The sequence below is a fragment of the Chiloscyllium plagiosum genome, chromosome 41 (assembly GCF_004010195.1).
Source record: "Chiloscyllium plagiosum isolate BGI_BamShark_2017 chromosome 41, ASM401019v2, whole genome shotgun sequence".
NCBI classification, from domain to species: domain Eukaryota; kingdom Metazoa; phylum Chordata; class Chondrichthyes; order Orectolobiformes; family Hemiscylliidae; genus Chiloscyllium; species Chiloscyllium plagiosum.
The window spans coordinates 3,363,978-3,386,297 of NC_057750.1; the positions used below are offsets into that span (position 1 = coordinate 3,363,978).

General features: G+C 40.4%; 1 protein-coding gene across 1 annotated transcript in view; it reads left to right on the top strand.

Annotated features, from left to right (window-relative positions):
* The window catches only part of clip3 (CAP-GLY domain containing linker protein 3), a 50,311-nt gene extending 49,210 nt beyond the window's left edge, over positions 1 to 1,101 (top strand). Inside the window, exon 14 of the mRNA XM_043680752.1 lies at positions 797 to 1,101. Coding sequence (XP_043536687.1) covers positions 797 to 851 — 55 coding nt within the window. The 3' untranslated portion in view covers positions 852 to 1,101. The remainder of the gene's footprint in view (positions 1 to 796) is intronic.
* Positions 1,102 to 22,320: the final 21,219 nt, after the last annotated feature.

Consider the following 22,320-nt stretch of genomic DNA (forward strand, 5'->3'; position numbering starts at 1 on the left):
GTGGATAAAGGTTAGTGTTGTATTTATGTTGCCAACAGTGCTGCCCTCCTTCAGTGCTGCAGGAGAGACTTCAACACCAATACACATCTCATTCTCTTTCAATGCTTTTGAGTCAAAATTCACCACAATGGAACTGTTCAGGACATATTACTAGTACTGAAGGAGACCATTCAGCCTATTGTACCCATGCTAACCTATTGTTGGGGCGATCCAGGTCTAATCCTTACGATCTGTTCCTCCCACTGCTTGAAATAGCAAATTTATAAGAACTGAGAGTTATTCATGTAGACTTCTGAAATTTCCAGTTCCTTCTCTTTCTCTAAACCTGTTTATCCAGTGTCACCAAGGAGCCAGAGAAACAGTCACCAAAAACCATGGATTTGGCAAAATGAGTTTGGTCTTTGGTCTGTGTATAATGTGTAACCTGTTTTTTGTGAAATATTTCTATCATTGTCAATGACAGCATAAAACACACAAAAATATTGGGAAGAGGAATTCTATACCTTAGCTTTTACGCAATATAATTCATACCTGGAGTTTGGAATTGGTGAGTTTAAAGAGTTGAGATGCTTGAAGATGAAATAATTTAGAAAGAAATAAAGCTGCTAATTTATTATTTGTTCTCAGACCGATGTCAACCAACTGGGAAAAGGTGGATGGGTGACTGGTGATTTACTCAGCTCATCGTCTGTTTTGTCTCGGGTCTGAATACCCCTTACTGAATCTTTGCTGCTCTTTATATTCCAGAATGTCCTTATCTCAACTCCCCTCCCTCTCTTGTCTCTTCTCATTCCAGATTACTGTTCTGCTGTTGGTTCCCCTGGATGCTGAGAGCAGAAATGCAGTCGTAAAAAAAACCTTCTCACCCTCCTCCTCGGACTCTACTCTTCCTCCTCAACTTGGTTCTTTATTTGTGCTCTGGAGAAAGACTGCCAATCACAATCTTAGATACTAGTTCAGCTAGATGCAGTCATAGTTGATTCTAGTGCCTTGTACCTTAATTAAATATCCCTGCATTCCACAGTAGTTTAAATAGATGAGATGACCTTTCCTTTGATACTGATTGAAAGATATATATATATAAAATTATATATAAATGTACGTAAAGATGGTTTGTGATTCCTGTCTGTTTGATTGGTAAAAACCAAAGGTGTGTTTACTGTCAAAATTATGACCTGAACCATGATACTGAGAACATGAGAACTTCCCTGTGCAGTGAAATATGTGTCATGTTGGTTTATCAACTGCTTTGCTGTATATTAGAGTGTTAAGGGATGTAAATTGTATTTGCGATTTCATGAGACTGGTCAGGAAGGATAAGTTATTGAGTGCTTCAGTTAATGCCTGATGGGAATAAATAGATAAAATGCTGTTGAAATAAAAACCAAAAATAAAGTTCAGGAAAAATTAACATATGCACCACTGCTTAGGATTTCAATAATTCATTCCTCATTTTCTCGTCTCCCCATATCTTGTAGTCTGGTTTAACAGGTGAGCCTCAACATTGAGTGGGGACATGTCATTAAACTACCAGAGGCATCACAACTTTAACTAGTCCGAGCTGAACTCTGCCATATGGCATTTTAAGTAAGTGTTGTGTAATATTAATGAGTGATGTTGCACCAACCCCAACTCCACTGACAGTCCCCAATTTCCCCCACTCCCCCTCAACCATCACTACTATCACCATCATTTCCTGCAGGCATGAATGAGGACAGCCATCTTGGCAAGACCTGAGAGCAAAGGACTGCTAGATTCTGGGATGGGAAACATTTAATTTCTTCTTTCATTCTGATCATTTGAAATTGGATGAAGATTAATTGGAGAATTCATTTGGAGTTATCCATCTTCTATTTGGATGAAAGCTTCGTTGTGGTATTGTTATTGAGGTTGAATGTTGTAACAGTTTTCAACATTATTTAAATTTAATTTGCACTAATCTTTTCAATCCCTAAACCCATTTGTATTCTCCAGCCTTCTCAGTAGGATTTGATTTGCAGCATCTTTTACAATGGGGGGAGGAGGGGATTATTTTTTATTTTAAGGTGAATTTCATCCCTCTATTTCCAACTTTTTCACCCTCATATTCAGCTTCCAACTGACCAGAAGCCAGCACTCTTTATGAAATGGGCTTGTTGGTCTCAATTTGGGTCTCAGGGTGAAGTACCTCAAGCAAGAACTGCTCCTGGCTTGGTACTAAACTTTATAAGACAGGCCAGAGGATGGCCAATACAGTGAGGGTTGGAAAAGAGGGAGCTGGATGTTGTATCTTATCCATGGTCCTCCCAACCCTGTCTGCACTTGCTGCTAACACAGAGGTAGTTACTCAATCCCCAGCACAAGGATTCCTCACCTTGATCAGAGCAATAGGAAATAACTGATTGAAGGTGTGGGAAAAAGGGAAAACCGTCAAGCAGGAAATCTTTCTTTGCTGTCCACATACCCAAACAGCATTCTGCTTAGATTTGGGATTGCTGTCTGTCAGGAAAAGTTCATGAAGAGCAGTGTGTTCTCCATTGGATAACCAGGTTTCAGTTTAGAAGTGAAGACAGGGTCCTGATTTCTGGTTAACCAAGAACACGCTGAACATCAAAGTCTACAAATGCAACTTCAGAAAACATCTGGTGTTTTGTCTTCCATAATTCTAACAGTGAGCAAAAAAAACCTGTATCAGAAAACTTAAAACAAAAGATCTGAGAGAACACAGGTAGCTTCTGGCTGTTGCCTCATTAGCAGCCAGATCTGACTTAGATTTTCAGGTCAGATAGCCGAACATTTTGGAAATTGGAAACCAGACACCTAAAGTCTTCAATTGTGTTTTTTTTAAAAGGTTGATTCATATCATTACAGAACCTTGTCATGTGGGACCTTCTGTCAAACAACCTTTTAAAGATGTTTCACCTGCAGCAAGGTGGTTTTGATTGGTGGGTGTCAGTGACTGACTGCGACCTTAAAAGAAATGTCACTGAGATCCAGGAATCTTGCATTATAAAACCAGAAATTGACATTTCTAGGGCCTCATTTAAAGTTTAGTGGTTTTTTTTTGTAGAGGCCTCTTGTGGTTTATTTTAATGTTTTCACTGAATCACAAGAAGTGATCACCAACAAAAATCCTCCCACATCAGAGTTTGGTTCTGACATTTCAGTCGGCTTTGATCATTAGCACTGAGAAGGTAAGGGCCCCAAGCACGGGCCTCCCTCACCCAGTCATGGTCCTCTCCTCTATTCTGCTCCACGTTTAGTTTTAAATGTATCAAAAAAAGCAGTCATCTAGCAGTTAAAGAGCAAAGCTGCTGTAAATTTGAAGTGGAAGCTGGAAACACAAGCCACCTTTTCTCTGGACTTGTTACTTTAATGTACTAATCAATGTAAAAAAGTCTTATATTAATATGTGTGAGAGAGTGAGTGTGTCATGGTAAATTTGGCAGCTATAAGATTGGATTTTTTTTTAAAGAAAAGAAAATAATGTGAAAAGATGCAAGGTGAATTAAACCGAACTCATGAACAGACGTGTAGCAAGGAACATTGGAAATTCCTGATGTTTTATAAATGTGCTATAAGTGCATTGAGGTTGGTGCTAAAAGTTTTTTGTAACAAGATTGCTGGATTTATTCCTCTGAAATAAGCAGAAAATCATGTGTTTTATTAATCCCCTTGATTCTATTGTTAATTAATGTAAATCTTAAAGAATTTCTCTTGCCCCTGAGAATAATGATCTTGGAAATGTGTTCATGTTTATGATAAGCTGTCCCTTCCCTTGTTGCTCTCTTCTGACTTCACCCTCCCCTTCTGTCCCCCTCTCCTCATTGCATTATCTCCCTTTCCCTCTCCTTTGCCAGCTCCCATCCCCTTCTTCCCCCTGAGCCTCCCCTATCCCTTTCCTGTGCTCTCCCCTAGCCATCCCCCTCTTTCACTGTCAAAGTTGTTGCAAATACTTCTTTTATAACAAAACCATGGATCTTGTTGAAATGTATAAAATTCAGACAGGGCTGAATGGACTAGATGTAGGAAAGATGTTTCGCCTGACTGTGGATGAGGGTGTTAGAGCAAGGGGTTGCATTTTTGAGATATAGAGTAAACCATTTAGGACTGTATACAAGGAATGATTTCACCAAGAGTGGTGAACTTTTAGAATTCTCCAGCACAGAAAATGTTGGTGGCTAAATTACTGATTACTGTATGTTGAACACAGAAATGGATAGATTTTTAGATACTAAAGGCATCAAGGATTATGGCTAGAGAGCAGGAGTATGGTGTTGAGATAGAACGAGTGGAACCAGCTCAATGGGCTAAATGGCCGACTCCTCCTCCGTGCTTCTATGATTCTAATCTCTCGAAGTTCCCTTCAGTGAAGTCAAACCATATTGAAACGTATTATGTTCATGTATGGCGAAAGTGAGGACTGCAGATGCTGGAGATCAGAGTCAAGATTAGAGTGGAAAGGGTTGATGAAGGGCTTTTGCCCAAAACGTCGATTTTCCTGCTCCTCGGATGCTGTCTGACCTGTTGTGCTTTTCCAGCGCCACTCTAATCTAGATTATGTTCATATGTGGCTGCCCAATAAGGGATCAGTGCTGTCTGTAATTACTCCAGCTATGTATTTTCATAGATGACCTTGCCCCTCCATAATAATTCGAAATGTATTTTATAATTATAACTGATATTACCTTAGCTAAATCACAAACACTGATTTTAATTATAATTTATCATGGTGTCATTATAGAGCTTCCTGTGTGCTAATTGGCTGGTTGTCCACACTACATCACTGTGAACACTTCATTGGCTGTAAAACATTTTGGAACATCCATCTATGTTGTGAAAGGTGCTATAGAAATGCAAGTCTTTCTTTCTACATTATAAAAATGTGGTCCCCTGTCTCCTCCCTTCAGACGCAACCCTGCAGCCATTTTTATTGTGAAAAGTTAGGCAATGAGCTGGAAGGCTGTTTGACCAATGTGGCACGACCAGATTCTGCCCTGGTCCCAACCTTCACTGTTCAGAAGCAAAAGAAACCGGTTTAGTGCAAGCTTACACTCTACGTTGAGCCTCAAATTGCCTAACTCATAAAACACCACAAGTTTCCTATCATTAAGCTTCAATGTTGTATTGCTTGTCTCTAACCACCAGGGGGAGTATAGAATAATAGTATAGAATAGATCATAGAATCTCTACAGTGTGGAAACAGGCCCTTTGGCTCAACCAGTCTCCACCGACCCTCCAAACAGTAACCCACCCAAACCCATTACCCATTACTCTACATTTACCCTTGACTAATGCACCTAACCCACACATCCCTGAAAGCTACGGGCAATTTAGCATGGCCAATTCACCTAACCTGCACATCTTTGGATTGTGGGAGGAAACCAGAGTACCTGGGGGAAACCCATGCAGACACAGGGAGAATGTGCAAACTCCACATAGACAATTGCCTGAGGCTGAAATGGAACACAAGTCCCTGGCGCTGTGAGGCAGCAGTGCTAACCACTGAGTCACCATGCCTCCCCTTCTGACCAATGCATGTTGTGAAGGGTGCAATAATGAACTGTCGGTTAATTAATTAAATTTTTGTTCAGACTTTGTGCAACTTATAAAATTAATTCAGCCTAGAGAAAATTTATTAAAATACGATCAGAATTATTTTGCTACACACACACCTATCTGCATTTACATAGCACCTTTAAGGATGAAAAATATTCAAAAGTATTTTATCAGAATATCAGCAAATAAAATTTGATATTGAGTTACAATATGGAGGAATTCTCACAACCTTTGTCAAAGAGGTCAATTTTAAAGACCATTTTAAGGGGGGAGGGAGTGAGTTTAGAAACAGAATTCCAGAGCTTCGAGTCCAGATGACTAAAAGCATGGTCACCAATGATATGGTTAGAAGTGTAAATGCATAATCTATGTACTTTCAAGTGTCTGACTGATCATGTGTTGTAGCAACAACTGATATCCCTGTGACAAATAGAGAAGGTGCTCTATACAGAGCTGACACATCCCAAAAAATGATGTAGGCATTATTGGCAAGACCAACGTTTATTGTCCATTCCTGATTGCCCTGGAAGAGGTGGTGAGCTACTGCCTTGAACTGCTGCAGTCACTGCTGTCAGGATTGGAGAATATTGAAGGAACAACAATATATTCCCAAGTCAGAATGGTGTGCAACTTGGGAGGGGACCTTGCAGGGAGATGGTGTTCCTATGCATCTATTACCCATCTACTCTTCTTGGTGATGGAAATTTACAGGTTTAGAAGGTGCTGTAAAGGAACTTGCTGGATTACTGCAATGCATCTTGTAGATAGTACACAAATGGCTGCTTTATGTAGGGTTGTGTAGAGCTTTTTGAATGTTTTGGATGTTTACTTATCTCTAGCAAGTGGAGAGTATTCAATCATGTTTCTAACTTGTGTCTTGTTAGTGGTAAATAGGCAAGGGGGAGTCAGGAGGCTAGAATATTCTACATCTGATCTGCTCTTGTAGCCACAGTATTCAGTTTTTGGTCAGTGATAAACCCCAGGATGTTGATGGTGAGGAATTTCACGACAGTAATGCCATTAGTAATCAGAGGGAATAATTCTGACTTGTTGGAGGTGGACATTGCCTGGCACTTATTTGGCATGAATGTCACCTGTCAGCCCAAGCCTGGTCTTGACCAGGTCTTGCTGTGTGTGATTATAGCAGAGCTCATAGCATGGGTCAAAAATGCTTGAACATGTTTTGATCAGACGGTTTTAAATGAGTTGTTTGGAAATATCGCTAACAAATTCAGTTGCTTTTCTATTTAAATGAAAGCTAATTTTGTCCTCACCATTGTGTTGCACAATTCAAAGATATTTATATAAATCAAAATCGTTCTGTATCACATCTTGACCCTGGTCTTGCTACCCCTCAATACCAGCTGATTACCTATCCCTAGTCTACACATCTGTCCCTATCCTGCTATTATAAATCTCACTCCATCTTGCTCACACTCTGCCCAACTTCTGATCCACTCCAAACCTGCCAAGTTTTCAGAAAATTGGCCCCATTCTGAATGTACTTTCCCTTGTAAATGTGACATGTGCTCATGTTATCTGAACTACGTTTTTGAAGTCCCCACTGGAATTTCTAATTGCCCAACTTTAGGATCTGCTCGTTAAGAGGTAGCAGTGTTGGTGTCTCCGAAAGGTGCTCCCGGATGTGATGCTGCTCAGTCTTGACAAAAATGTAAATCTTTGCAATTTTGGGAAGAAATGGCTGCCAATTGGCAGCATGTCAGTTAGCCCGTCCACTGCAGACATTAAAATGACCAGACAGAGGGTTGTTATTTGTTCACTAATTTTGACTCAAAAGAGAAAGTTTTTCAGGGCTATGGGAAAAATATTCAAGGAGGAGTGGGACTAATTAGATACATCTTTCAAGGTGCTGGTACAAGTGTGATGGGCTGAATAGTCTTCTGTGCAGTAAGATTCTATGATTCGGAGACCTTCCCTTATGTACCTTCCTCAAAAGAGCATTCTTCATATGAGAGCTAGTCAATGAGTTACTTGAGTAACTCCAACTGGGGGTTGGATGACAGATTCCAGGCATCCATGAAACCTTGGTCTAATGCTCATATACGCACATCTTCAGGAGGTGTCAGTAGGTACTGATCATGACTGTGTTTCATCCACTCTTTGTTTCTCATTCCAAGGGGACAACTGAAGCCAATTATAACGAGTTAAACACTGTCCTGGCTGAGATCAGCTCCCTGGATACAAGGCTGGGAATCAAACTTGGGAGGTGCAGACTTGTGTAACTTGGTGAATCACCAAATACAGCAAATAGCCACTACCTTGCTCTATGGGATGTATGCTTTATAATTCTCTCTCTAAACGGTGTTCTTGCAGTTTCAGTGTACAAAGCATTAAGATGCCTGTACAAACCAGATGGGCATTTGAAGGTAGGTAAGGATGGCTGTTTTTACGGACCGAAAAAGCAAAATTTTCCCTTTTTATATCATTGCTCGTTATTATTTCTTGGAGTTTTTCTGCTTCTCTTGTCTTAACTTCAAGTCCGCAGCCCTGCGAGTTACTGCATGCTCCTGCCTAACTGATGCATATTCTCTTTCTGTGGAGACCATGTATTTCTGAATGATCTGTTGCTCTGGGCATGTATTTATGATGTTGCTTAAATAAACATATTTCTATGTGCATTTTACCATCAATGGCCATGGTGTCTCTTTGTAATACAAGATACCAATTCCTCACCACCTTCACTGAGGGCCTGTTCTTTAGGTCATTGAATTCCTTGCCAATGCTTTGATGGAAGATCATGTGTGGGATGATAGCTAAGTTTACAATAATTACCAATAACTCCAGTAAGGAGTTTGTTATTTAAATCAGTTTGAATCTTTTCCACCAGGCTTGTCTTCTCTCCTGAAGCCTCCTGACCTAATTTCCATCAGTGGAAGTATACTTTAGGCTTATATTTTGCTCTCGCTGCTTTTGTCTGCTCGTGTTGTGACTCATTTTGGAAAAGTTTTGACGTAATCAATACACAGACTCCTAGAATAGACTTACATTTAGGTGGCAGTAATCCCTAGTATTTGTGAACCATGCATGGTTATTTTCCAGAGGCAGTAGAAGAACACCTGCTTGGTTGAGATGAGGAGGTAGGTACTGAGGGGTTATGCAAGATACGCAAAAGGTTTAAGACTGACTTCGCAAAGATAGTTGTGGAGAAATCAGATGGGCCTTTGAGATGAGTGGTGAAATCAGTAAGATAATAAACTAACAATAACTTGCATTTATGTTGGACTTTTTATGTGATATAACATCCCAGTGTGCTTCATGTGGACACCTTCAAACAAAATTTGACACAGAATGACAAAAGGAGTTATTAGAATAGATGTCTAATAAGATTGATCAAAGAGAAAAATTTTACGGAATATCTTAAAATAAGAGAGAGAGGCGTGGAGATATTTAGGAAGGAATTTAACGCTTCATTTAGAAAACAGGGTAGGGTGATATTAATGTCCATGTTCAGAGCGTATCATCAGAATTATTGGTTTATTTTCCATTAGAGAAACATGGGAATAAAATTTCTTTGGGTGGCAGTGCAGTGTGAATTCAATCTCCCTTTAGAGTCTACCCCAACATTCTTGACTCGAAGTTGATGAGAAGCAAAATAGGGAAAGTGTGCAAATAGAGAGGTGTATAAATGGGGTGGGCATAAACTAACTGGAGTGTAAACAGTTAACTGGCTGTTGCCCAAGATGAAATAACTCTCCATGGATTTTGAGAGTGTGATTGAGGTAATGAAGGGAGTACAATTTGTTTATGTGGGTGGGTTATTTGAGTTGGAGAAGCTGGGGAAATCTATCAATACAAAATAAGAAAAGAGGAAGTTGAGATGCAAGGAGTTAGGGTAATACACCCCCTCCCACATCATCCAACCACTACCAATGAAAAGAATCATCAATGTGAATTGGATTTGCTTTAAGAACTGCGATTGGAAGGACATTTGGTGTTGCGTAAGATTATGAACAGCCAACAGTGATGCCTGTTTTCTCCTAGAGCTCAGTGGTCTCATGAAGAAAGAATTCAACAGAATTTGTTTTTCCCAATTGGCCATTTGTTTTTTCCTTATTCAGTTCTTCCTGTCCCAGGAGTTTACAGAGAAAGAGATTGCACCAGATCTGGATGGTTCAGATGGGTCTTGCCCTGATATTTTGTATTCTTCCTGGTGCTATAGATACCATGAGCGTTTGTGAAGTTTTCTATTCTCAAGGTAATTTTAGGGCCTCAACAGTTAGTCTTTGTGGCTCTAGGGAGAATTAACCTTTTTTTCTACCTGTTAATTCTTACATTTTAATTGTGGAGGTTTGGTAGTAGGAGCAGGAGAGAATATTATAGCTCCTGAAATCAGATAAGCTGAGAATGTGATCTGGAATACTTGTCACTTGGGTGAGTACTAGAGGGAGAAACCATAGATGACACCTTCAACAGAGGAAAAAAACACCAGTGAAATGAGAAGGAAAAATGTATGGATTATTCAAGACAAAATAAAATAAAGAACTGCAGATGCTGCAAATCTGAAACAAAACAGAAATTGCTGAAGTGACTCTGCAGGTCTGGCAGCATCTGTGGAGAGAAAGCAGTTAATGTTTGAGCCCAGTGACCTTTCTTTGGAACACTAGCCTCAAAATGTTAACACTGCTTTCTCTCCACAGATGCTGCTAGACCTGCTGAGTTTCTCAAACAATTTCTACTTTTTTTCAAGCCAAAATTCATTGATGTTCACGAAAATGTAAAGAAGGAATGAATGCAAGATGTTCCTGCCTTTGTAGACATTATATAACTCATTGAAGAGTTTTCCTGTAGAAGTATGTTTATAAATTACATTTCCCATTTCTGCTCTGGAATTTATTACCTATCTGTACTGGATTTGTGAGATTGTACAACCAAATGCAAAATAAGGCAGTTGTTTAATGAAATTGAAACTTCAGAACTTGTTATTGCCATGTCATATACTAGAATGCATAGATTACAAACTAATTCCAGCTCCCATGGAGCTCTACAGAAAAGTTTATATTAAGGTTAGAGTCTTTTCCGAATCTACAGCAGCCATTATATGGTGCTTTCAGTAGCCCCCTGGTCGTTGCAAAGGCTGACCATCACAGGCCAAACCTCTCACATTATACATAAGGAGGTGGACAAACAGCCACTGTGACACTTAAAAACATTTCACTGAGAGGACCATTAACAAAAACTTTCTGGGGAACATAACAATCAATAAAACTTCAATAGTATAGTGACAAAGAGAGTCTTGCATATTGGATCCATGACCAAACAAAGACAATAAAATTAAGTATTTGTATATAAATATACAGCCATGAGTTCCAAGAATTTAGACACCATTTGATTAGTTGACTAAGATTAGAAAGATCTTGGGTTTTCCCGGACAGTTTATAGCTTTACTCGCTCTCTAGGTTCAAGAAAATTAATCCATATTCTCCAAAATTATTTTGTTTTTATTTTTGCAGTAGAAAAATATGTGCTACGCAATTCAACTGAATCTGCTCAAAGGAAAGTTTGAAACTTAAGCAAGTTGATTAAGGTGGGTCTCCATATGGATGAGGTACAAAATAGGTAAGACTACTTCAAATTAAACTATGAAAGTAGAACAATAGGGCAGTTTCACATTGATGCAAAGTTACTTTAGGGAAAAATTAGGAGTAAATGGTGGAGGCAGGAGATGGTTCCTCTGAATGATCATTTATAGATTGTATACAAAAGTCTTTTTACATTTTGCTTCCCTAAGATTTAAATAAGATTGAGAACAAAGGGGTATTTCTGCATGTGTATTGTAGTAGTCCCTCTGTGCTGAGCTGTCATGAATTGATGTCGCTGTGCAGTAACTGTTTAGGGCATTCTTCCACTGTCTCTGTGCTGTTGCACTCACTCGAACTGTCCAGCTGCTGCAAGAGAGACATCTTTTCTTTCCTCACCTTTGCTCGACGGTTTTTGAACCAGACCTATATAAATATGATGAGAGTTAGAAATAAGGACACTGAAACAATTACAATTTGTATTTACATAGCATATCTTTAACATAATATAACATCTCACAGAGTTTCCCAAGAACCAGATATGGAAAGTGACAGCGGACAACCAAAACACAATCAAAGAGTTAGGATTTAATGCTAATTTAAAAGAAGAAACGTGAACTGGAGAGATTTGGGCAGGGAATTCAAGGGCTTATGGTCAATGTGGATCAATTCCAACTGGGGATGTTGGAGAGGCCAGAATTAGAGAAGTGCAGAAACCTTACAACGTTTCTGAGCTGGAGGAATTGCAGGGGTAGGGAGGGGTAAGGCCATGGAATTGAAAACAAGAATGGAAGATTGGGGGAGGAATCATTTCTCACTGAGATGCTAGTTTTTCCTCCCACAGTCCAAAGATGTGCAGGTCAGGTGAATTGGCCATGCTAAATTGCCCATAGTGTCAGGTGTATTAGTCAGAGGGAAATGGGTCTGGGTGGGTTACTCTTTGAAGGGTCGGTGTGGACTGGTTGGGCCGAAGGGCCTGCTTCCACACTGTAGGGAATGTAATCTAATCTAATCTAATTCTCTCTACAATCCACTGTAAAAGTGCTATCTTTTTGCTGCCTTTCTCCATTTTCTAAAACATGGTTTTACTTGCATTTGGATGTGAAAAAGGATCTTGTGGTGCAGTAGTAGCATCTCTACCTCTAGGCTAGGTAGTCCAGCTTCCAGTCCCTCACTCTTGATTTGTGTAACATCATTTCTGAACAGGTCAATTAAAATAACTCCAGGAACAATAGGGCCAATGGCAGAGGACAGGATTGGGAATGTAGTAATTAAACTGTGAGGTAAATTGACCAGGCAGTGTTGAAGAACACATATCATTGTGTTATTGGATTAGCAAATTTGGTTGATGGCTCAACCGCATCTCCATACAACAGATCCAGCTCAGCAGGTCATTTAGCTGGTGACTCGCAATTTACTGTAAACCTGCTCACATCTTGACTATCATGAAATAGTATATTAATCTCTAAACCCAAACTTTTCAGGAATTAATATATTTGTTGGATGTTTGTTTGTTTGGTTGAGACTGCAGGACCAGAGCACCCATGATCTGGATCTTCACATGAATCAAGACAGTAACAGGTGCAGGAGGCCATTCAGCCCATTTAAATTCACCCATATTGAAATAATTCACCAATTCTCCCCTTACATGTGCTTCTCCCATTGATGTAAATAATTGTTTCTTATTAATCAATTCCAGAATTTCCTCTTCCACTACATCATTTTGTGCATAAGGCAGTTTTCCTGATGTCTGTCTTAAATTAACCTTTTAATTTGAATCTATCAGCCCCTATCAGCCCTGTACTACTCTTTAAAAAAGTAATACTCTGGTTCTACTTTTTCCATTCTCTTACTTAATCTTGTTCAGCTCTCAGCTCCTGATTTGTCTATTTCCTGCATTGCCACATAATTACCATTTGTCGTGTACTTTCAGTATCTCCAGTCCATTTGTCATGAATGATCCCATCATGTCCTTCCCCAGTATCTACAAATATACATGTTCAACGGAAGTCATTGGATACTAGGCTGATAATTATCTAAGCTGAAAATGTGTTGCTGGAAAAGTGCAGCAGGTCAGGCAGCATCCAAGGAACAGGAGAATCGACGTTTCGGGCATAAGCCCTTCTTCAGGAATGAGGAAAGTGTGTCCAGCAGGCTAAGATAAAAGGTAGGAAGGAGGGGCTTGGGGGAGGGGCGTTGGAAATGCGATAGGTGGAAGGAGGTCAAGGTGAGGGTGATAGGCCGGAGTGGGGTGGGGGCGGAGAGGTCAGGAAGAAGATTGCAGGTTAGGAAGGCGGTGCTGAGTTCGAGGGATTTGACTGAGACAAGGTGGGGGGAGGGGAAATGAGGAAACTGGAGAAATCTGAGTTCATCCCTTGTGACTGGAGGGTTCCGCTCGGAACCCTCCCTGCCCCCTGTAAAAACGCCATCCCATATTCCCAATTCCTTCGTCTCCGCCGCATCTGCTCCCAGGAGGACCAGTTCCAAAACCGTACAACCCAGATGGCCTCCTTCTTCAATTTCAAAAGCGTCTGCTTTCTTTATAGATCCTTACGTTAAATCCTAATGAATAGGATTTACATGTACTTGGATATGTACATGTACATTCCTGAAGAAGGGCTTATGCCCGAAACGTCGATTCTCCTGCTCCTTGGATGCTGCCTGACCTGCTGCGCTTTTCCAGCAACACATTTTCAGCTCTGATCTCCAGCATCTGCAGTCCTCACTTTCTCCTCCTTGATAATTATCTAACCAGATTATAATGTATTAAAATTGTGTTTGACTCAGTTTACCTTTGTAAAATTAATCCTTTCTCATGGTCAATAAATTTTATGTTGTCTGAAATTAGAATATTAGTGTACAACAATCATGAGGGGGCTCTTGTGGTAGTGTCCCAACCTCTGAGCCAGGAAGGCCTGCTTTCAAGTCCTACCTGCTCTAGATGTGTGTGATAACATCTCTGAACAGATTTGATTAGAAAATACTGACAACATCCCACTGCTTTAATATGTTATAATCACCTTATTCAGTGATGTTATTACACACTCTGGAACAGACAGGACTTAAATGTGGGCCCCCTGGCTCAGAGGTAGGGGCACTACACTGCAAGAGCCTCCAGTCATTGCTCTTTTCTTTCTGTAGCAATAGTTTCTTTCTTTTCTCTAAATCCAGATGAGCTCTTACATACAAGTGAACATTTTCTTTCCCATCACCAAATCACCCTTGGTCTTTATTCACCTTTTAACCACTACTAGTAAATCACTTTGTTTTCCAAATGGTTAATTTATGTGAAAAGCCCATTCAGGGCAATGCAAACCCTCAAGGGGGAGAGGAAGGGGGAGGAGAAGAGGCTAAATTGGAATGGAGTTGGAAGAGGAGATCTAATTACTGCTCTAAGAAACCTTTGGAGGGTGTTGGGGGGAGGTGTTTAAATTGGTCACTGACGTCAAAAACAGGCAGCAACCAATTAGCCTGTTGTAAATACTGACTTGACCATCTACAACCATTTAAACACTGACTACAATTGCTGTTTCCCAGTAGTTTAGCCACCCTGTAACTGGAGGATTGGTACCTTGATTGTTTCTTCGGAGAGGTGGCTGTTCCTGGCCAGTGACTCCCTGGTGCTGCTATCCGGGTAGCTGGTCTTGTTGAAGAGGTTTTCCAGCTCCTGAAGCTGTCTGTCTGTGAAGACTGTCCTGTGTCTCCGTCTCCTCTTCTGAACCTGGCTCAGCAAGTGCAGCCCTAGCTGTGGCACAGCAGCAGGACTTGAGACACCTGGGACAGGGGCATTACACAACAACGCTTGCATTTATATAACATCTTTAATTTGGTAAGCTGTCCCAAGAATTTTTACTGGATTGTTATCAAGCAAAATTAACATTGAGCCATGTAAGGCTTTTTTCAGAACAGGTAAACCATCTGCTTCAAACATTGGCCAGTGAGAGGATTTGAGTTGGTGGCTAGAGAATTGGTTTTGTCTGCTGAGAATTAAAGCATCATGCAAAGAATAGGAGAGAGAGTTCCCTGTGTCTTTTCTCCCAGCACCCAAAACAGAGAATCTGATATTTGTTTTTCATTTGACGGTTGATGGAATCTTGCTGTGCACACACGTTTTTTTAACATAATAACACTGAATGAACTTCACAAGTAATTTCTGTTTTGGACATGTTACTGATTGTAAGCGGGGGTTTTATGAACACTGACTATTTTTTTAAATTTGGGAGCTGACAAGTGATTATTTCCTTGATGCAAATTAAACAAGCAGCATTGGAAAGAGTGTATTAAATGAGATTGGGTCATGAACTGCAGTTTGAATCTTGACAGTAGCTTCTGATTTAAGATGAGAAAATGGAGCTGGGAACTGTGAAATAGAGTCAAACTCCACTGTTTGTTTTTTATTAAGCTAATGTACAGGCCAAACTGCTTCAGTGACTGTACATAAAGATATTTTTATGAATAAAATATATTTTTGAAATTAAGGAAAAGGGAAGTCTGAGAATTACTTGCAAATTTCTTCATTAAATCCACTTGATTGGGTACCGTGTGGAACAGACCAAGTAAATCCCTGATTCAATATCTGCCCTGACATCAGTTAGCATGGCACAGCCACTGTAATTTGCCTCAGAAAATCTTGATCAAGACCGAAGCTCCTCTTTCTGATTATTAAACCTCAACATGCTTTAACATTGCAGGAGGGCAACACAATTGTGAAGAATGCTGACATTCACTGTCTCATCCTGTATCGAGTGCAAGCTGCTTTAGTAAGAGCTGCAGTTAGGTCTGTGTAATCATAGTAAGAGGTTGGGAAGAAAATTGGGATAATTGAAACTAACCCATCCACGTGGAAAAAAGATGATTTTGTATCTGCCCTCTGTCTCTGATTTTGGGGAAATCTGTAACCAGGTACTTCTGATGAAAATGACCTTGATTGACTCTCCTCTCCCATAATAACACACAAAATCAGTTACCACACTTCAGATCCTAATCTAAAGCCTGTACCTCCTAAATTAAATGAAGTTTACTATATTAAACCGTTCAAATCACATTGTGTTACCTGTGTGTCTCAGACAGTAATGTGGAGAGGGCTGGTGGACCCAGTCTGAATAGCATGATTGCCTTTCCATGTGTCCACAGTAAAAGTCTTCATCAGTTGGTACTGACCGTGGAGCTGAGTGAAGTCCAGAATAACCGAGATTGTGCCAGCTGGGCAGAAAGCCATTCGCAGAATGGAGTAGGAGTGGGCAACACTGCCAGAGGAGTTGACCAGAAGGACATTTGGTGTCCTGGCTGGACAGAATACTGTCAATACTGAAATCACTGGCAAACATCAGAATCTGGTGTGCACTGTCCTTCCAAATGTCCACTTCCAACCATAGATGAGATGTTCCCTTGTGATCCTAAATTGTGAAATGTCTCACTGGGTTTATATTCCTTTCACTTGAAGGTGAGTTCTCCCAGACTATCCCCCGGCACTTATCCGACAGATCTCCTGTGTATTCATACTTATCAGTCAGATCAGACGTTTCAAACTGTGATCGGCTATTGTTCATTCAGAACTTGTGTATTTAAGAAGAAGACGCCTAATCTGAAAGCAGTTAGGGACATCAAATCTTCATTTCTGCACAACTATAAATATAGTCATTCCAAACCTCAAGACCTGATTTGTTACAAAATTCTTTCTTATTCAGAACATGTATATACTGTCACAGATTAGAAAACATAGGAATAAGCTTTTGAGCTTTGATCGGGTACCTTTCTTTCTTGAAAGTTTCAAACAAAGTATGTAAACTTTAACAGGTTTGATTGGAAGCACACTAGCTTTCGGAGCGACGCTCCTTCATCAGGTGATTGTGGAGGGCTCGATCGTAACACAATGTTTTGTGGAGGGCTCGATCGTAGTTCTGTGTTACGATCGAGCCCTCCACAATCACCTGATGAAGGAGCGTCGCTCCGAAAGCTAGTGCTTCCAATTAAACCTGTTGGACTATAACCTGGTGTTGTGTGATTTTTAATTTTGTACACCCCAGTCCAACACCGGCATCTCCGAATTATGTAAACTTTGATTTTGTAGATAGGGCACTTGGTTTGCTGCGACATGACATTTTTGTACAGACTGCTGCATTATTTTTTTCCATTCTATAACAACCCTGTGAATCTCCACACCCATTACAGTTGATTTTAATCTTTCAGTGATTGACTGGAGGACTGTATGGATTGCAGTGGGAACCGGCAGCCAAAGAGTTATGCCCCCAACCCCCTGCACTGAACATCAAACGTGTCCCAGGCCAGCTCACTTGTTCGAGGCATGTCGTTCAAGCTGGGTAGACCTCCTCTTGCACACTCTCTCTTCCCTCCCTCCCCCAAAATCAAAATTATTTACAGTCAGGCCACAGTTACAAAGTAAAGGGAGAATGGGAGTGGCCAAGCTTATTTTGCAGATCCCAATCCCAGGTTTTGCAGTTCTGGGACCCACACACATATTCCACCACTTCACCTGTGCCCCTTCTGTTTCATTCTTGTGGAGTTAGTTAAAACAAGACCAGTGCTGGCCTATACTAGTAACTGTTTGCTTTATTTCTCCATTATAAAGTGACTGCTCTGCAAAAGCAAACCTTTTGACAGTTGACGATAGGTTTAAGGTGAAAAAGATTTAAAAAGGTCCTGAGGGGTAACTTTTTCACACAGAGGATGGTCCACATATTGAACAAGCTGTCAGAGGAATTGATGGAGGCTGGTACAATTACAATATTTAAAAGGCATCTGGATGGATATATGAATAGGAAGGCTTTAGAGGGATATGGGCCAAATGTTGGCAAATGGGACTAGGTCAGATTTGGATGTCTGAGCAGCGTAAATGAGTTGGACCGCAGGATCTGTTTCTGTGCCGTACTACTATAGACTGTAAGTCCTGAAATTGTTAAAAGGGACTGCATTAAATGTATGCTTTTCTTATTTCCATGACCGTGAAAACTGAAATAATTCCCAAGGTGTAGTCTGGCAATATTTGACACAGAAGCAAAGATGGTTTTAGCTGACTAAAAGTTTTTTCAATGTTAAGCATTGTTGAGCATTTCAAAGGAGAGAGAGATCAGGCAGAAAGATTTAGGGAGGACATTCTAAACTGAAGCATAGGGCCTCAGAGAGCTCAATGTATGTTCACCAATGGTTGGGCTGAGGTATTGAATCATCTTGTGAAATGATGTGTGATTAAGATATTTGATAATTATGCACAAGTAGAACTTAGTTTAAGAGACACACAGAACGATTCATTTGGGCTTTGCACAGATTCTGAAGCAATGCATTCAGGTACTAGACCTACAAATAAAGCAGAGTTGAAAAGTGAGGCACTGGAAAAGCACAGCAGGTCAGGCAGCATCCGAGGAGCAGGAGAGTTAACATTTCATGCATACACCCTTCACAAACAATGCAGGTGAGTATGTAGTATTCTCTTTGCAACCAGTTTTCATATACTTTTGGAAATAGCTATCAAACATTACTTCACAGGCACTTGTTGTTCATGAAGTGTGCAGTGATTTGTCTCCCAGTGATTCAGTGGTCAGTCCTTACCAACCAGGATGCCACAAATATTTCCAAAGGGTTCCATGCAATTTTTAAAGTAATTTGAAAATTGTACCATTTCTTTCAATGTATATTTTTGCATTTCATAAAAAGTAGTTTTTAACTTTGCTTTCATTTTTGTTTTATAGTGTTAACTTGGTGGGAGGGAAGAAGGGAGAGGACTGCAGTTAAATAGAATTTCACAACATATGAAAGGATTTCTTAACCAGGTGAAGATAATGTATACTGTGCTGAACAATAGACAAATCCATAAGTTAAAGAGAGGGTTGATCCTGTCATGTTGTTCCCCGAGCAGACAGTCAAAGTCATTTGGCAGAATGCCTCATCGCCAGAACTTTCCAACAGGCACCAAGACACCACTTGGCTGGTGGTGAGAAAGGTGCTGCCCATCAGATCCTTCATGTCTGCCTAGACTCTCTCAGCCATCACACGCTGCCCTAGAAGTGGCTGTGCTAGTGAAGAGACTGTCACACAGCTCCTTTTGCATTGTGCCTTTGCAAAGAAGGTCTCAAGAAAGATGCAGTGGTCTTGGTCAAGGTTCATTCTGAGCAGTTCCATGACATGGGACTCTGTGCTGTACAGGCTCTTCCTCAGGATGCACACTGAGACAAATATCAACTGCGTCTGGAGGACCATTAATTTGGTGAAAGATGCTCTTTAACTTGTTGGTCTTCACGTGCAAGAAGGTGACCTTGACCAAGTGTTGCTGAAGGCACATTCCAAGAACTACGTGCTGAGGGATATACTAAAGCATAGGCCAGCTGTTGCCAAGGAGCAATGAAAAAAAGGCCACTGTCTGAGGTGTTTCTTATAACAGAACTCCATTTAGTTGTCAGATCCCCTGTTGCCTCATAAGTAAATATTTCCTTCTTGCATGAATTAAAAATACCCTTGTTATTTGCAACTGCACAGTAACTCTGTGGGATGTAAAATTCCAATGTATCACTTGTGTTTCTTTTTCACCTTTGGAAAGATTATACAGAATAGAATGAGAAGCTTTTTGTCTGTACCTATAGATTTTTTGTTCTGAATAAAGTTTTTTTTGCACTAAAGAAATCAGTGGCTCCTGACATTTATGATATTACATTCAGACCATTTAGGCGCTGAGTTGTCTTGTTGAATCACTCTTAATAGGGTCTGCTGGTCTCATACCTGATGTGGCAACAGGATTTAAGCAGAAATACTAGAAACACATGAGACAGTCATGATTTGACTTTAAAATAATATTTCTAGATAAAAAAAGACTTGCCAGATGCCATTCAACCCCTCAAAGTTGTTGCAATAAGCTGTTAGTCAATATCAACTTGTACCTGATAGGGTTCTTTAAGCAGAACCTCCGTGCTGCCCTTACGTGGTGATAACCAACTGACCCACAGGTTGTTCATTTAGCCTAGGACTTGTAATGTACTGATTATAAGAGAAGGCTAATTTGGAACTCATGGAATGTGGGTGTAACTAGCAAAGCCAGCATTTGTGGTCCATTCCTAATTGCTCTTGGGCTGAATGGCTACTTAGATCATTTCAGAATCGACTTGATTTCTTGTGGAATCTCAGATTTCCTTCTGTGAAGGATTTTAGGGTGGGTTTTTACAACAAGCAGCAGTAGCTCTTATCATGCCTGGCTTTTTAAAAATGTCTCAGAGTTTTTAACTAAATTCCATCTACTGTGGCAGCTTCCAAATAATGTCCAAAAAATGTTTGCACAGGCTGCTCAATTACTAGGCTGGTGATATTAATTACCCGACCAGGCTTCCAGTGAAATTATAGAAGAGGTCAAACAGCATGAGGGTTTAAAAGGATACATATTCGTGGCGACAGTGATTTTAACTCAGTGTGGTGAAGTGAGATAATATCATTGTAGGTTTAGAGAAAGTTTACAGCATTTTATAGTTGTAAAGATATATGATCTACACACAAGGGAGGATTATTATGGAATGCCCTACCGCGCTAATCACTCGCCCTCACTGTGTAATAATGGTTTGTAGCAAGTGTTAAAATCCGTCTGACACAAGACAACAGGATGTGAGATTTTTTTTGAAAGTTTACAAAAGGGATTCACTGGGGAGTCCAGATGGGAAGAGGAAACGCGAATGAAAAAGGTGTGAGATGGAGCCATGAGCAGCGGGAGGCAGCTGAGCGCATTTACACCTGGAAGATGCTCGGTCGTTTTTGCAGAAAACTTGTGCGGGTTGCTCTCGGCCCAGCTCAGAAAGACACCAGCAGCTTTAGTTTGGGGGGGGGGGGGGTTTGCCTCTGATGAGAACCATGCGCCGGCTGAATGTATTGACAATTAAAATGCTAAAACTGACTCTATGAGACAGTCACTGGCATAGGCAAACAATAAACAGATAAAATTCAACAATGGAAACTAACGGTAATGTGCTGCCTATTCAAGTGTGTTGTAATTTTTTAAAGGGGTCAGGGTGGGAGATGAACTTGATTTTGTATCGGCATATACCTTACCGTCAATAAAGTACTTTAGAAAAACAGGCAATTTGCAAAAAGCAATACTAATTTGGTAACCACTGGTTCATCTCTTATAGCGGCTGAGGGGCATATATCGGAAAGGAAATAAAATGCAGAAATCGAAAAACACTCCCCTTCATTTAGGAGCACCCTGGAATCTTTTATGTCCATCTGAAAACGTTGACGGAGCCTCAGTTTAGCGACTCAATCCAAGTGACAACACATCATACAATGCAGCTCTCGATCAAATCTGCACTGAATTACATGTTTACAGTCTCAGTATAAGATTTGAACCCATGATTTTCAGGTCCCAGAAACAGGGGGTTGGGGGGGGGGGTGAAACACTGAACTAGGCTGACACCCTCAAACATTGGTATGAGCAACAGTTCTCTGTGGCTGGACTGACACTTGCCAAGCACTTTTTGCTGATTCCCTAATGTTCTGAAAGACTGGGAAAGCCAATAAACAGAGTCACTTGTGACTGTTGAGTCACTTGTCCTGCCAAGGCCCAATAAGGCTCAGGGTCAAGGGCTGAAAAATGTGATTACAATAGGTGGTTGTTTCCGATCAGCAGAGACACAATAGGGTGAAGGGTCTTTTCCCGCCCTGTAGACTTCTATGATTTCAGAGGTAGCCAAGTCAACTAAGTGTGGACTGAAATCACAGAGGCCCAAACTGCGTAAGGATGGTAAGTTTCTATCCTTGATGAACTCTATAATGTTGAGAATGAATTGTTACAGTGTAGGAGGCCATTTGGCCCTTTGCATTTGCACTGAGCTCTCCAAATGGGCATTTCACTTGGAGCCATTCTACTGCCTATAACCCAAAACATCATCTCTTTTTGAAAACACTTTTTGAACCTGCCTTCACCACATATTCAGGTAGTGCATTCTAGACCTTAAGCATTTTGCTTAATGAAGAAGTTTTTTCTCAACCTTCCTTTAGCTTTCTAAATCAATAATTTTAAATCTGTGCCTTCTTGTTCTTGATCCCATCAAATAGGAACAATATCTTTCTATCTTCTCTGCCGGATTCCTTCATAAGTTTGAATCCATCTCTCAGATCTGAGCTTTCTAATTTCTTCATAACAGAAAATAAACATGCCTGGAATTGTTCTTGTGGATCTTTCAATACTCTCTCCAATGCCTTCACATCTTTCCTGAAGTGCAGCATGTAGAACTGAATGTAGCACAGTAGCAGA